General features: G+C 54.9%; 2 protein-coding genes across 2 annotated transcripts; both read right to left on the bottom strand.

Moving 5' to 3' along the window:
- Positions 1-3,098: 3,098 nt before the first annotated feature.
- Positions 3,099-7,496, bottom strand: LOC146542977 (BPI fold-containing family B member 6-like). Its single transcript, XM_085241859.1, has 9 exons — positions 7,442-7,496; positions 5,984-6,127; positions 5,643-5,895; positions 5,316-5,420; positions 4,991-5,137; positions 4,317-4,380; positions 3,721-3,781; positions 3,316-3,407; positions 3,099-3,216 (listed from the first exon to the last, which is right to left on the bottom strand). Exons 1-9 carry the CDS (start codon positions 7,494-7,496, stop codon positions 3,130-3,132), a joined length of 1,008 nt encoding a protein of 335 aa, XP_085097985.1. The 3' UTR covers positions 3,099-3,129.
- Positions 7,497-8,905: 1,409 nt separating this feature from the next.
- Positions 8,906-14,322, bottom strand: LOC100546372 (BPI fold-containing family B member 4-like). The gene is made up of 15 exons (XM_031556576.2): positions 14,135-14,322; positions 13,172-13,640; positions 12,713-12,817; positions 12,487-12,630; positions 12,027-12,087; positions 11,860-11,920; positions 11,602-11,693; positions 11,067-11,279; positions 10,791-10,844; positions 10,203-10,373; positions 10,038-10,105; positions 9,895-9,937; positions 9,336-9,399; positions 9,141-9,217; positions 8,906-9,062 (listed from the first exon to the last, which is right to left on the bottom strand). The coding sequence occupies exons 1-15, from the start codon at positions 14,241-14,243 to the stop codon at positions 9,039-9,041; spliced, it is 1,755 nt and encodes a 584-aa protein (XP_031412436.2). The 5' UTR covers positions 14,244-14,322; the 3' UTR covers positions 8,906-9,038.
- Between the last annotated feature and the right edge of the window lie 208 nt (positions 14,323-14,530).

Below are 14,530 nucleotides of genomic sequence, written 5' to 3'. Positions count from 1 at the left end.
TGGCATCTCTTTCAACTCATGCTCTCCCATGCATCTTGAAGCTATGGCTAAAGCCTGTGCACTGAAAAGGACTGACTGCTGCCTTTCACAGCTCGTTTCCACCTGTCCCTGTGTTCCATAGAAGCACCTATTCCCAGGTGAGAAATGCAGACCTGAGTGTGCTCTCCCCACTCCTGCCAGCCAGATTTGAGGCCAGCTGTGGTCGTTTTACAATCATTATTTTAAGAGTGAGAGACTAATGAGGAGGAGAGCTGGGTTTTACATTTTGATGAGAAGGTGATAACGCTCACTGCACAGACTCCCCAGGGAGCCATAGTGCTTACCATTTACCTCGCCTCCTTAGTTTTTATAGGCCTCGGGAATGAAGGCTGGGGTTTTAAGGCAGCAAAGCATCCATTAAGAAGCACTTACAGTGACCTTGGAGGCAGAGTTAAGTCATTTGACACTGCCTGAAAGCAGGAACGTCCCCCCACCCCTTCGCTCTGGGGCTGGAAGGCACACGAGATGATTTGCTCCTCGAGTCTGGCCGTTGGGAGCATCGAGCTCCCGTCTCTTTCTGTGTCCTGCTGGCCTAGGCTGCCCTCTCGGGGGCTTCCTGCTGCTCAGCCTGTCCCGGAGCCTCAGCACTTGCTGCAGGGTCCCCCCGGGGAGTGAAAACAAAGCTTCTGTACATCTGTGGGGCTGGAGGAGCCCCAGTGACACGTGCACATCTCTTTGGTTCTGATGAGGTGCTTGGTGGGTAAGTTTCCAAGCGCAGCCCACAGTGCTGGGCTGATATTTGCATTCAAGCTTCAGCCATGCCCTGAGGCAGCTCCCAACACTGCATTTCACAGCACGAAACCACACGCTTTCTGCTTGCAGAGTGTTGCAGTTGGGCGAGGTGGATGAGAGCATGAGCACCCAGCAAATGTTACAGCATTGCAGGAAGGTCACAGCCAACAAAAGGGTTTGTGTTCTCCGGACCCACATCACAGCAGCCCCAGGAACAAACCTGGGGCCCGGAGTCCTGCAGCTTCTCCATTGTGAGCAATTTATCTCCTGTGCTGACAGCTCACTATTGACTCCCCGTCCTCCTGAAGAGGAGCTGTCCTGCTTCATCAGCTTTAAATTAGTTTTATCTTTAGACTTTCCTGTTAATAAGCTCTTGTCGCGGTGTCATTATTTGATATCTATTTTCTGATGTTCTTTGTTAATGGCTCTGTATCTTCCCACACTTTTTCCCTCCTGGCCACGCTGTTTGATCTCTGGACGTGCACAGGGCAGCCCAGTGCTCACGGACCAGTGCACCCCAATGCAGGTGGCTGTGTATCTGCACAGAGTGGGTCTGGAATGCTGGCAGCCCTTTGGGTTTGGGAAAAAAAGAGGTACGTGTACCTGTGGTTTGAGGTCTTGTTGTGCAGCAAAGGGACTGGGACCTGGAGCTCCCGCTCAGCGTGCTCACAGCTCAGGGCTCCCCTGCTCACAGTTCTCATGTTAATGGGGACAAGAAGGGCGCCTGGTTCCTTGTCAGAAAACCCCGATATGAGAACCAACTGCTGCACAGTGGCATTGCTAATGAAGCTATCAGGGTGCTTCAGGGCTGCTCGTGTTCGGTGTTACGTCTGCTATCTGCAAAGTCAGGTCACGGGGAGAATTAGCTGCCCAACCCCTGTTGTTGACTTGCATGCAGAAATTACACAGCAAAGTGCCACCAACTGCAAGATCTGTCATTTGCAGCAGTGCCTACAGCACTGTTTTTAGGCTGATTAATATTCAGAGCACTGCTGTGAAAATGAAAAGCCAGACAGAATGGTCCTCCTCCCCTTTCTGCATCCATGAAGATGCCAAGGGGAATGGCTGAGGCGAGGAAACAAACGCAGCATTCACTTTCTGTTGAGCTGATAGGGGTCGTGTGAACCTAAAAGAGGTACTCATCTTCTGCAGGTTGTTTCCCTAGGACCTGTGAGCACAGCACCCCAAGGCATTGCTCACAGCAGTGAGTTCCATCTCTCCCCTGCTCCGCAACCCCGTCCCTGAGCTGTCGAGGGACCCCAGCCCCACGGGTACCTAATTTAGCAGAAAAAAACTGTTTTTCTATCATCAGAAATGATTCATGTGGGACTCGTTGGGCCAGCAGCAGTTGGGGCTTTGGGGACCTGGAGCACCAGGTCGAGTGGGATCAGGTCAGTGCTTCAGGGTCATGGGGTGGCTGTGATGGGAGGGGGCACAGCTGTAACCGAGGCCTTTCATTGCAGCCCCTCCTGCTGTGCCCCACAGCCCCCAGTGGGGGTCCGGGTGTCCTGCCCCCTCCCGCAGCATTAGTTTGTGTTCAAGCATTGCTAGTTTGCTGGTGGGAGACGGGAATAAAAGAACCTCGGGGACAGGGGCAGAATACATCTGCATACATACAAAAGAGGGGAAAGTTTATTCCCCTCATTGACCGCATTTCTGCAGCTCTGCACTGACTGCACGGTACTCCGGGAGCTGAGAGGAGAGGCGAGTAGCAAAACCCTCACAAATTCAAAGCTCCTTTGGAAAGAACCCAAACCACGTGCTGAATGCAGATGAGGAAAAGTCCTTTTTATTACGAGGAGCAGCAGAGGGGTGCAGGTCAGCCTCACCCACAGCGCAGCACCTTGGAACCCACAGAGCAGGGGAGCATCCACCTACTGCCCACTGCTGGGGTCAATACCTGCAGCTGGGAGAGAGAATCGTGGTCAGAGCCCCCCTGGCCCCATGAGCCCCCCAGCCCTGCTGTGCTCTGCCCGTGCCCGGCTCTGTGGGCTGAGCTGATTTGTTGCCCTGAGGAATTGGGCCCTGGGGAAGCTGGGACGGCTTCCAACTCTGCCTTCCTTCCTCTCTATATTAACTTCGCCTGCATATGAAGCTGAAAGCTCTTCCAATCACCTCTGCAAATATTAATTAATCCTCACAGCATCCCGAGAACCATTATTCACTCCCACTAGGTAAATATTATGAGATCCTTTTATAAGAGGTGAAGCGCCTTTCCCAGGGCTGTACAAAGCAGCAGTGTGCAGAACTCATCACCTCCTGCTGCCCACATCCTCCTGTCCCCCTGTTCTTTGTCCCTCTATCCCCATCCCTATGTCCCTCTGTCTGTCTGTCCCCATGTCCCCATCCCAATGTCCCTCATCTCCATGTTCCCCTGTCCCCATGGCCCCCTCTGCACTCACTGCGCAGCAGCCAATCGATGAACACTGCTGGGAACGGGGAATTCTGCAACAAACGAGGAGAGCTGTGAGTGGAGGAAGGTGGGGAAATGACAGGGGTGAGATGTGGCCAAACCCACAGCCTGAAACACAAGTGGGGCTGTACCTGCAGGTTCAGATCCAAGGAGTTTTCTGAGGTCACTGGCAAGCTGGAGAGTGCAGAGTGGATCTTCCCAAGGAGACCAAAAGGGACAACGCCTGCAGAAAGCAAAGGGATGGGAGGAGAGGCAGAGCCCAGGGCTGGCAGCAGGGCCATGTCCTGCCCTGAGCTCTCACTGCCCCGTGCCTGGGAATGCATCCCTGAGTGGAGTGTCCCAGTGCCAAGAGGAAAACGCTCTTGTCTTTCTGAGGTCTCATACACTTTAGGGTCCACAGGCACTGAAAGCCATTGGCCTGGTGATGTCTGCTGGATGGCACAGCCCACAGGGAATGTTTTGGGTAATAGTGAAAACTTTCCATGGGCTACACATCTGCTGCTCTATGAGTTCATGTGGGCACATTGACAACTTACGGTTGAGAAACTGCAGCTCGGTGTTGATGATGCTGAACCAAGCGTTCACTAATGGGCAAAACTGCAACGGCACAACAAGAGGAACAACCTCAGTGAGGTATGGCAGCTGTAGTAACATCTCAGCGCCATCATCTGGGTCTCACAGACTTCAAATGAAGACGGAACAATCCGCTCCTGGAGCATCGTTTCCTCCGCGGAAAAAGAACACTATAAATTGTTCAGCCCTCTTCTCCGAACAGCCCAGATCCCATTTAGCAGAATAACAGATTTTCCAGCCAGCACCTTTTTCCTAAGTGAGGCTGTCACTTCTGTTTACTGCACCTTCTCCGTGCGAGAAGGCATTTCGCCAAGCAATCGGTTACAAATTATCCCGTAACGCTGCATGATGGAATTTGAATTACTTCTAACAAATAAATCCTGACCGTGAGGAAGATCAAGGAAGGCTGCAGAATTCAGTTATAGGGCGTGGGCGTGCGTCTGTGCATGCACATACATATGAGGATATGGATATGTAAATCTCCTGCGCAGCGACGGGAAAGAGCGGTGATTTCATTTAAGCTGCGCCTTCTGACGGCGATGGAATTTCATGCACTCACCACCATAGGGAGGATAGAGCGGAGAGAAGAGTTCAGCAAACCGCTCACCACGTTGGTGAGGAGCCTGGAGGGAGAAAAAGGCGGGGATGGAGCTGTCACTGCCTGTTCTCAGAAGGCAGACAGGGCTGAAACGCTTCGCTGGGGCTGATGCTGGGAGCTTCCACCGCCTCCACGATAGCAAAGGATGCTGCGAGCCCACAGCTCCCCCAGGCTTTGACAGGAGCTATCGGCACTCGGGGCTCTTTGTATCTGCTCAGCATCATCTGACCCTTAACATCTAAATCTGTACCCACTGCAAACATTCCAGAGCTCACCCGTGGCAAAGGGCTGACCCACGGCACAGAGCTGACCCACACCTCATCCCGCCCATTATTTTAACTATTTCCATGTGCACATCACAGCATCCCATCTCCTTACACAGATTCCTCAGAAAAGTGGCTTTTCTGTGAGCAGAACCCCGTGGTCTCCTGATGGCTGAACCTTCAGCTCCCATTCACCCTGCCCACTGGCCAAGGGAGCCATCCTGCCCTGGGGAGCATGGGCAGCTCTGGCTGAGCCCCATATGAAGGAGGGAGAGCCTTGTGTGTCTGTCCTTGCAGATCACCCTGGGGATTCTAACTGAGAAGCTGCACAGCACCACAAAACAACACAGCAGCAGCGAATGTGGCACCCACCCCTTCCGCAGGGTGACCTTAAAGCCTCCGAGCAGGTTTCTGCAATCCTTCATCACCAGCCTGAGGTCACCCGGGCTGTCTTGTGTCAGCGCAATGTGGGACGTGATGTTTGTTTCCAGCAAAGATCCGCTCAGAAAGAGAAATATTCTGTAAAGTGAGAAGAGACCCATTGCGGCTCTGAAGGTGATGGAAGAGACCAAAGCCCAACGAAGCTGCAAATCTGAAATCGTAGCAGATCCACGGCTCTATTTGATGCACAGCTTCCTAACAAATAACATCTGCAGACACTTCTGCAGCCCCCATTCCTCTGCTGTGTCCCACTCACCCCGGCAGGCTGACCTTCAGCCTTGAATACAGATTCAGAACCAGCTCGCCCCCAGGCAGCACCTTCCATGACACACGGGCTCTCTCCAGGTTCAGTACCTTCAGCCTGCCAGGAAGCAGAAGCCCGTGAGCTGGGAGCCAGGCACAAGTCCTGCAGCCCCTGGACCAGCTCCCTGTGTGGGTATTCCCAGTTGAAATGTGCAAGTGGGAAAGGGGCACTGTGGTGTTAAACCCCCAGGCTCACCTGAGCTGTCACCAGGTCACAAAGTCAGTGTAGGGACCAAAGCTCTGCTGTGAGCACCACTGCTGTGCATCTGCTCCCACTCACCAGGCAAAGCGCTGCGATGGCTGAGAGACAGCAGCACTGCTCCCTCCTTGTTCCAGCAGTGCTCCGAGCCCTCCTTGTCCCAGCAGTCCTTCTTGCCCCAGGAGCCCATCCAGCCCAAGCAGACTTCCATTGCCCCCTTGGCCAAGCAGCCCCGTGCCAAGCAGACCCTTCTCTCCAAGGACGCCACTGCCAAGGAGTCCTTCCCCACCGAGGAGCCCCGTGCCGAGCAGACCGCTGCCACCAGGCTGTCCTCCTGCAATAGTCAGACTGTGTCACTGTGCCAAATTGGCTGCCAGGAGCCCTCCTCCCACAGGTGTATGCACACTGCAGATCTGCCTCACTCAGCAGCCCTGTGCCAAGGAGCCCCGCGCTCTGGGGTTCACCTTCAGTGCCTTCGCTGCCGTCTGTGCTTGGGCTCTTCCTGCCCAGGAGCCCAGTGCCCAGCAGCCCACCTTCCCCAAGGAGGCTGGTGCCCAGCAGACCTCCTGCAGCAAGCAATCCCAATTACCAAGCAGACTTTCACTGCTGGAAAGAATTTCACTGAGGAGGAAATTGGTTTCAGGGACTCTAGGGGCAGGAGGACCCATCTCCCTTGTGCAGGAATATCCACTCCAGGTGAAGCTGATGTCCTGCATCAGACAAAGCTGTACCTCTGGCAGGTCTGTGCCAGGCACTCGCTGCTGACAACACCACCACTGCCAGCCATGGGCTCATACTGCTCATCTGTTACTGAGCAAATACACCATCCCAACCCATCCTCCGTCCTACCGCAGCTCGTGCTGCTTGAGTGGTGCTGGCCTTTCATTCTGACCATGTAGGACGGCACATCTATCCTTATTAGCTAATGCCCTTTTACAAATGGGGTGAGCCCTGCCAGCAGCCCAATGTGGGCAGTTTGGCGTTGCCAAGGCCCTGCAGCCTCCAAAGCCAAAGGTGTCATCATCAGCTCTGTGGGAGATCCTCTGGGCACGGGCAGCTCAACAGAGGAAAGAGGGATCGATGCTCTGTGCTGGGTGCTTTGTCCTCCAGAAGGGGAGACACCAGGGCACTTGCTGGGGGCGGGCAGAGCCCCCTGTATGGTTCCCCCCATGAGCAGCCACCCCCAAGGTCCCCCCCAGCTGCTGAAACATGGCGATGCAGCACCAACACTTCATGACACAACACACCCGCACCATAGGGACAGAACCCTGAGCTCACCATTCGAGGGCTGCGCAGGGCTGGAGCCCAGGATGCTCCCCAAGCTGAAAAGCCCCCAGCAGGGGGGTAGGAGGCCTCCAAGAAGGGTGAGACACCAGAGCGTCCACATCTCCATCCCAGCACCTGCCAAGAGACTGCGTCACTGAGACATGGCCCTGTGCCCATCGCTCCACAGCCCCAGCACCAGGGACCGCCATGCCCCATCCCACTGCTGTCAGATGGTTCCTGAAGCAGGGACATCTCACACCAGGGATCATCCCCATGCCTGGCACAGAGCATCCACGCAGGGAGGCTGCAGGGAGAAGAACGGCGCTGTGGAGAGAGCAGGAGAAGAGGCGGAGGACCTTGGAGCGAGGAGATGGATCGCTTCAACCTGCTCCGGAATGGCCCTGAAATGAGAGCAGTTAAAGGGGCACAGCCAGATAAAAAATGGTACGTGTCAAAGCTGTGTCCTTCTGCACCTTGTGGAGAGCACCTTGCGGTATTAAAGCTCAAAGCGCAGCCAAAATCAGCTTCACTTCCCCGTGGCCGGGCTGTTTGTTTTTCCCACTTTGCTCCACTCATCCTTTAAGCGCTCATTCTGCCGTGTCGGAGCTGCCCACCTCTCCATGGGTCACCCAGTGGGACTTCCCTGTGCCACTCCTCAGGCTGCCACATTGTGGTTGCTGAGGAGGAAGAAAGGTGCCAGTGAAGCAGCGCTGTGGTCTGCAATCCACCAACACCCACATTTGTCCCAGCAGCATCTCCTCGATGAAAGACAGCACTGGATCTGCATATTGCAGCGCATCAGCACTGAGAAATAACGTTATTTAGGTCACTTGGAACAACTTCTTTACCTGCTCCAGATACGTTTTAACAATCCCTCTATGACAGATCTTGGCACAATTAAATCAGACTTTAATTCACCAGTCTGCCTTCTGCATTTCCCTTTGATCAGCACGTAATGATGCACCGCTCCTGCAGCTGTGATTATTGAGCAGAGGAGAAAGATAGAGGCTGGAGCTGCTTCGATTGAGAGCGGTGTCAAATAAAATCAGCGGGATTTGTCGGAGGGTCCCTGCAGGACGTGTGCAGCATGGTAAGAGGATGCCAGAACAGTTTCAGGTCTTTAAAAAGAGCTCTTAGAGAGAATGCGTGCGACAGCAGGGAAATATCCGTGCAGGTGTCAGCCATGCCCACCTGGCTGGTGGCACTCACACCGGAGCGGAGCATCTCCCACGTGCAGAATGTTGGTACGGTTTAGCAGACAGCTGAGATTAGATCTGAGATGCTGAGAATTGTTCTGCATCCCGGGCAACAGGAACAATTAAAGAGCCCCGCTTATTTCTTCCAGCTCGGCCAGAGTAATAAACTTAACAGCACAAAAATAAATGCGGGATTTGACAAGGAAGAGCTCTGCTGGCTTTAAAAATTAATTTTCATCAATGATTCAATGCTGCTGCAGAAATCAAAGGAAACGAACGCCGTTAGGGCTCATACACCCAGAGGTGCTGCCAGCACTGAGTGCCCGTGTCTGCACACAGCAGGAGGAGGGCTGCCCCCGGCAAGCACACCGTGCATGGCAGCTGAGCCAGGCTGATCAAAAGAGGTTGTTGCCAACCAGAGGGTGTGTGGGTTTGTGCACTGCTTGGGCAGAACCACGCGCTACCAGAGGTGAGCAGGAGGTGGCTGTGCCCCAAAGGGAGATCTGGGCGGTTTGGGGAGGTTTGAGAGGGAACTAAGAAGGGAAAAAGAATGGGAAAGATGGCAGGAAAAGCCCATGCCAGCTCTGGGGGGTTGTCAGGGAGGACTGGGGCTGGCAGAGCACACAGGCTGGAAGGCAGCAGTGTGAGAGCAGTCCCAGTGTGCTCCCTGCAGCCCAGCAGCGCTCAGTGGCTTCCCCAGAAGTGAGGCAGTGCTGTAGGCAGATGAGGAGGTTTTACACGGACCGGTTGGGATGGGGTCACATACATCATGGGTAACATGCCCACATGAGAATGCAGAGCCCACTGCATCCTGCTGAGCATCTGCAAAAGGAAGAGTCTAGAACAAAACATTCAGAGGCAACGACCACCAGTGTTTCCTTCTCTATTCAAAGCTACAAAGGGCAGACGTGATGTTTCTGTGCCAGCTGGTTTGCTGGCATTGGCGTGGAGGAAAGTGCTGGTGGGCAGCATCAGGTTGGGCTCCCATCCAGGGGGCAGCTGGGCAATGAGTGGCTCACACTGACAGCACGAGGAGGTCCTGGTGGGGCAGAGGGCTCGGTGTGATGTGGGGTGGCCCCATGCCTGAGGAGGAGGGGTGCTGCAGGGCAGTGCTCACCTCGATGACGTGGATGTCAGCGTTGGTGAAGTCGATGTTCAGCAGGCGTGGGAGTGGCACCCCATGGCCCAGCACAGCTGTGGGACAGCAGCATGGTTATAGCACAGCCCTGCCTGCACCCTCCTCCTGTGCCCCCCAACCAGCACTGTGTGCCTCAGCTCCCCGGAGGTGGATGAGGCACCAAAGCTTTCTCACCATTCAGGGCAGGCAGGAAGGCAGTATCAAAGACCTTGTTGATCAGCGTCTCCAGCAGCGAGATCTACAACAAGGAGAGGGGTCCCTCATACCTCACCCTATCCTTGGGGTGTAGGGACACTGCTGCTCCAGCTCTACAACCAATTCATGCAAACTGCTTACAAACTGGAGGTGCAAACTGAGCAATGCAGTCCCTGCACCATGCTAAGGCTCCCTCAGCTCTGGTACCAAACCCACAGTGCTGCAGTGATGCCAACTGCTTTGGGGATCCCAACTTTGCTCGCATGCGCCCCAACACCAACTAGTGCCAATGAGTGGGATGGTTCCCATGTCCCATTGCTATCTTTCACCACACAGATCTATGGTCTTTTTCTCCTAAAGATTGCTCATGGATCATCCATGGAGCAAATGCATCTGCAGAGGTGAAAGAAAGGTCCTATTAAAAATGCAACACAAATGACACTGCATAATTGGCCCTTAATTCTCCCAGCCAATCCCTATCGGCACTTTGCTCTCTGCGGTAGATGTCACACGTTGCTGAGGCTGCTCGTGTTCTTACATCAAAATCACCAATGGATGAAGACACCAAGGAGAGCTCAGTTCTGCAGAAGAAAGCAGAGGCAAAGTGAAGAGCGGAGGCCCATCCTACCATCACATCCCACCCCACACCAGCAGGAACAGAGACAGAAAACAGCGTCTTACTTCTCAAGGCTGGCGCTGATCTTCAGTTTGTTGGCCTCGACAGCAAACTGAGCCAGCAAGGACGCATCCTGCAGCCAGGGGACAGGTGTGGGTTGGCCATGCAGGAGGCAGCTGCCCGCTGCTGTGCTCCAACACATCTTGGCACAGCTGCCCCTCTGTACGTACAATATTCAGAAGGCAGAGAAACTTCTGCACGTCAGCTGAGTGGATGGTCACCACCTCTGCCGTAGCCTTGAGCTGGATGGCAGCTTTATCTTTCTTTAAGGTCACCACGGGTGCTTTGGGAACTGTGATTTTCAGCAGCAACTCACACGGCTCAGGGTATGACTTAAGAACCTGCAGCATCCGGGGGCAGAAAGCCTGTGGTGACCAGGCAGAGCGAACAAACTGGGAGCAATAGAGTAAGGATGGGGCCAGCTGCCTGCTGGGCAGCATCTGCTGCTCTCGGGGATGGATTTGCTCCTGCGCTGCTCCAGCTCAAGGATGTTCACCACTGAACTCAAGCCAGGTAGAAGCTCAGCCACTGGGGTGCCCCAAACCCTGCTGGGAATGTCTGGTCCTGGCTGTGGGGCTCTGCAAGGGGCTTTGGTGACGGGGGAGGTGCAGGGGACAAGGTGACAAACCCAGCTACAGCCTGCTGTGGTTTCGGAACAAAGTCAAAGCTCTTCCATCAGACACATGAGATGATGAAGTAGGGGCTGCCCTGTCTCTGGGACTGGGATGTTTGCAGTATGTGGTGGAACCAGGACTCACCACAGGAACCAGGGCTCCAAGAGTCGACGTTGTCAGCGGTGGAAGCTCAGGAAACTGTCACAGACAAAGGGGGAAATGTTGCATAGGTGCGTGCTGGTTTTCAGCAGAGATCTCCTACACTGTCCGAGTGATACACAAAGAGTACATGGCCCATCGCTCTCAGAGATCAGAGATCCTGATAAACAGTGACAAGCTGCTACAGCTCTGCAAATCGAGAGCAGTTTGCTGAAAACCTGAGCTTTCTGAATGTCAGAAGCAGGCAGTTCCAGTGCTCACCATGGCGTTAGAGATGTCCAGGTCCAGGGCTCCTTCCTTCTGCAGGGCAGCCAGCACCAAGCTGAGGAAGTTCACAGATAGGCCCAGCTGGGAGGAGCTGGTGTCCGGCATCGGTGGCAGAGGCGGCATGGGGACCCGTGGAGGTGTGGGGACACTTTCTGGTCTTCCCAGTGGGTAGTCGACCAGACCTCCTGCTACTCGTCCGACCACAGTCTGCAGTTACAGGAAAGGAAGCACGAGGCAAAAGGTTGCAGCAGTTTGCAATATTTGCCTTTACGGTTAACTTCAATCCCATGGATGTGAAATCACCGCACGCATGGCCAAGTCAGATCCCATTGCATTTCCTTCTCCAGAAGCTCATGAAACGTGAACCCCGTGATGATAGCAGTGTAGGAGCAGGGCATAGAGCCAGAAACTTCTGTGATCCTTTCACAGCCCCCTCAGGTCTGACGTGTGTGAGCACAAGCACAGCCCAGGAGATATAGCCAAACCCCCTGAGATATCAAGGAGCAGAAGGAGAAGGTGCAGGACTTACATTCAAGTCTACCTCAAGGAACTGGCCGGTCACCAGTGGCAGGCTGGACACGGTGTACTGGATACTGCCCAGTAAGCCCAGTGGCACCAGTGCTGGTGGAAGGGATGTAGTTCAGTGGCACTGCAGCTCTGCAGCACAGAGCAGCTTCTGCCTGGATCTGAGAGCTCAACGCTGCTGGCAGAGGGGCTGCAGCATCACAGCCTCAATGCACCCAGTAAGACCCAAGGGAAAGGCAGGGTGAGGGGCTCCACTACTTACAGTTGACCAGCCCCAGCTGATCATTGACAAGTCCCAGGGCAACATCAAGTACTGGGCAGAGCTGCAGGGGGATGAACCGCTTAGAGCTGGGCACAGCCCTACAGCCCTGCATCAGGTGTACCAACTGGCTCTGGCTTGGCACCATGAAGTTTTTCCTTCCATCTTACCAGATTAGGAAGAAGCCTGTTCAAGACACCAGCCAATAAATTATCCACAACTGGGAGCAGACTGTGGAAAAACAAAGGATCTCCATGTTAAAAAAAAAAAAAAAAAAAAAAAAAAGTCTGCTGCAAGGTAAATGAGTTTTAAACAATTCCCTGCGAAATGAGTGTAGAGCAGACCTCCTGGAGAAAGGCAATTGCAGCAGCAAAGTGCATTGTGTATGCTTGGATTTTGCATGAGATAAGTCTAATTGGCATCCCAAAATAGCCAATAGTAGGAAATTTAGTGCTGCCTTTTATCTGCTGGTATATAGGCTCTTTAAATGAGCAGCAGCAGCCTCAGCCCGAGAGCTTTTTGTGCTTCACGTGACAAATGGTTACACCTCAGAGGGCCCCACGCAATCTCGGGTGGAAGGATCTCAAAAACAGCACAAGGGACAGAAATGTCCCTCAGAATGTCACGCACCCTCTCAGCAGTCTGACTTTAATGTCTCCGAGGAGCGTGTTGCATTTTTCCACCACCAGTTTGGGGTAGCCGGTGCCGTCCATGGTCAGTCGGACCTGCGAGGTGATGTTCACTTCCACGGCGATGTCCAGCAGACCCAGGAGGCTGTGAGGGGGAGCAGGAGCAGCTCAGCCCTCCGTCCCCTGGCAACCAGGCTCGCAGGGCAGTGGGGCACAGCCAGACCCACCTTCTGCCATTGAGGGCCACCCGCGTGTAGAGATTGAGGTGGAGGCCGATGCCGGGCAGGAGCTGCAGGGACACCCTGGGCAGGGTCAGCTCCACGATCCTCAGCCTGCGTGGACAGCAAGGGGACCCCATTTTCTCAGCTCTTTTCCTTTTATCAGAATCTGTGCTCTGGCTGCCTTATGATTGCTTGTCCTTGTGCTTCTGCTAGGCTTCAAGAGTTAAAGCAGGAAATCCGACAGCCCAGCAGCGAGTTGGAAGCAGTGCTGATGCACGGCTCCGAGCTCCCCCTATGGGAAGCAGCTCCAGGCTCCAAACCCTTGCACCTCTGAGAGGTCCTTATGCAGCCTCAATGCCAACCCAGGGGCCTCAAAGGCAGCACAACACTGAACCATCACCACCCAACCACACCTGAGCTTCTGCACCCACCGTTACTCAGAGCTCTGCCAGGAGCCGCACTTACCCCGTGAGCCCCTGCACTGTGCTGAGCAGGCCTCCGTCCCCAAGGACACCCAGCAAGCCTCCTCCGAGGAGCCCAGCTGTGCCGGAGGGGCCTCCATCACCCAGCAGAGCCCCCTGCCCCTCTGCTGCATCCACAGGAAGGGACCCCCTGGGGACAGGCCAGCTTCTGGGAGGGGGACGGCTGCGGGAGCTCACCCAGGAAGCATCCCCATTGCCACGGAGACCACCACCTGCATTGCGCCCTCCACCAAGGAGATCAGCACCAGCACCAGCACCTCCACCCAGCAGGCCACCCGTCAGCCCCCCAAGCAGCCCCCCGCCGCCACCCAGCAGGCCGCCAAGCAGCCCCCCGCCACCCAGGAGGCCCCCTCCATGGCCGTCCTGCAGTGCTCTGCTTCCATCCGTCCTGCTGATGGGCAGATCTCCGAGGGCTCCTTGGACTGCGCTGCGTTGCAGGGAACCTGCAAGAGCTGGAGAGCCACACTGGGATGAGCACACAGGGTCTTGGTGTGAGTCATGGTTTGTGCTCTCCATCCTGATCACTGCCTGCATCAGTACTGTGGTGTTTGTGCCCAGCCCAGGAAAAGGGCTCAGGTACCACGTAGATGCCGGGGCAGGAGCACAGTGCCCAGGGGAATGTGGAGGTGGGACAGCGAGGGGCCTGGCATAGTGGCAGCGTCTGGCATGGTAGCAAACACTTAGGCAAAGGGCTCACACCTCTGCAGAGGAGCAGCCCACAGGAGGTGCAGCCCCTAGAGAAGCAGCATCAGTGCTTTGTCCTTGTCAAATAGTAGCCCTTCTGGAAGACTGACTACTTGAAATTTCCGAAAGACTCAGGATTCAATCTGAGGAGGAGGTATGCATGCAATCCTCAGGCTCTTTCAGCCCAGTGCTAACCCCCTCCCTGTCCAGCCTCGCTGGGCTGCACAGCACCTCAAACCCAGGATCCTGCTATCACACTCACCATCACTCAGAACACCTTTGTTGAGGCGGAGAACAGCATCTGTTGGCAGCTGGCTCAGGGCTGGGGACAGCAGGGCACAGAGCACAGCGATGCTCAGAGCTGTCAGCATGGTGTCCTCTGGTGTGGCAGGATGGGGAAGCAGGGAACAGCTCGCACTGCTGGCACCGAGACACCAACAGCAACCTGGGGAGGGAAACTGGGAGGAGAGGAACCCCTGAGGGGTTCTGAGCAAGGCACACATTTTTCAGTGAATAGCAAATCTGAGCTTTAGGAGAATCAAAAGCCTTCGTGTGTTTGAGCCCCATACAGCAAACAGATTCGAATGCACGTGAAAAAGGGTATAAAGAGGGAGGGCACCCGTAGGCACGTCTGCAGGCAGGATTGCTGCACAGCCAC

The sequence above is a fragment of the Meleagris gallopavo genome, chromosome 22 (genome assembly GCF_905368555.1).
Source record: "Meleagris gallopavo chromosome 22, MGAL_WU_HG_1.1, whole genome shotgun sequence".
NCBI lineage: Eukaryota > Metazoa > Chordata > Aves > Galliformes > Phasianidae > Meleagris > Meleagris gallopavo.
This window is presented reverse-complemented; position numbering and strand designations above follow the sequence as displayed.

Excerpts from the sequence above, each read along its gene's own strand:
- LOC146542977 (XM_085241859.1), bottom strand. The coding sequence starts at position 7,496 with ATGTGGCAGCCTGAGGAGTGGCACAGGGAAGTCCCACTGGGTGACCCA. Across the intron at positions 6,128-7,441 it reads ACTGGGTGACCCATGGAGAG|GAGGTCTGCTGGGCACCAGC; the intron begins GTGGGCAGCTCC and ends TGCTTGCTGCAG. Across the intron at positions 5,896-5,983 it reads CCTTGGCACAGGGCTGCTGA|GAGGACAGCCTGGTGGCAGC; the intron begins GTGAGGCAGATC and ends TGACTATTGCAG.
- LOC100546372 (XM_031556576.2), bottom strand. The coding sequence starts at position 14,243 with ATGCTGACAGCTCTGAGCATCGCTGTGCTCTGTGCCCTGCTGTCCCCA. Across the intron at positions 11,921-12,026 it reads ACAGGCTTCTTCCTAATCTG|CTCTGCCCAGTACTTGATGT; the intron begins GTAAGATGGAAG and ends ATCCCCCTGCAG. Across the intron at positions 10,106-10,202 it reads TTCTCTGCCTTCTGAATATT|GATGCGTCCTTGCTGGCTCA; the intron begins GTACGTACAGAG and ends CCCTGGCTGCAG.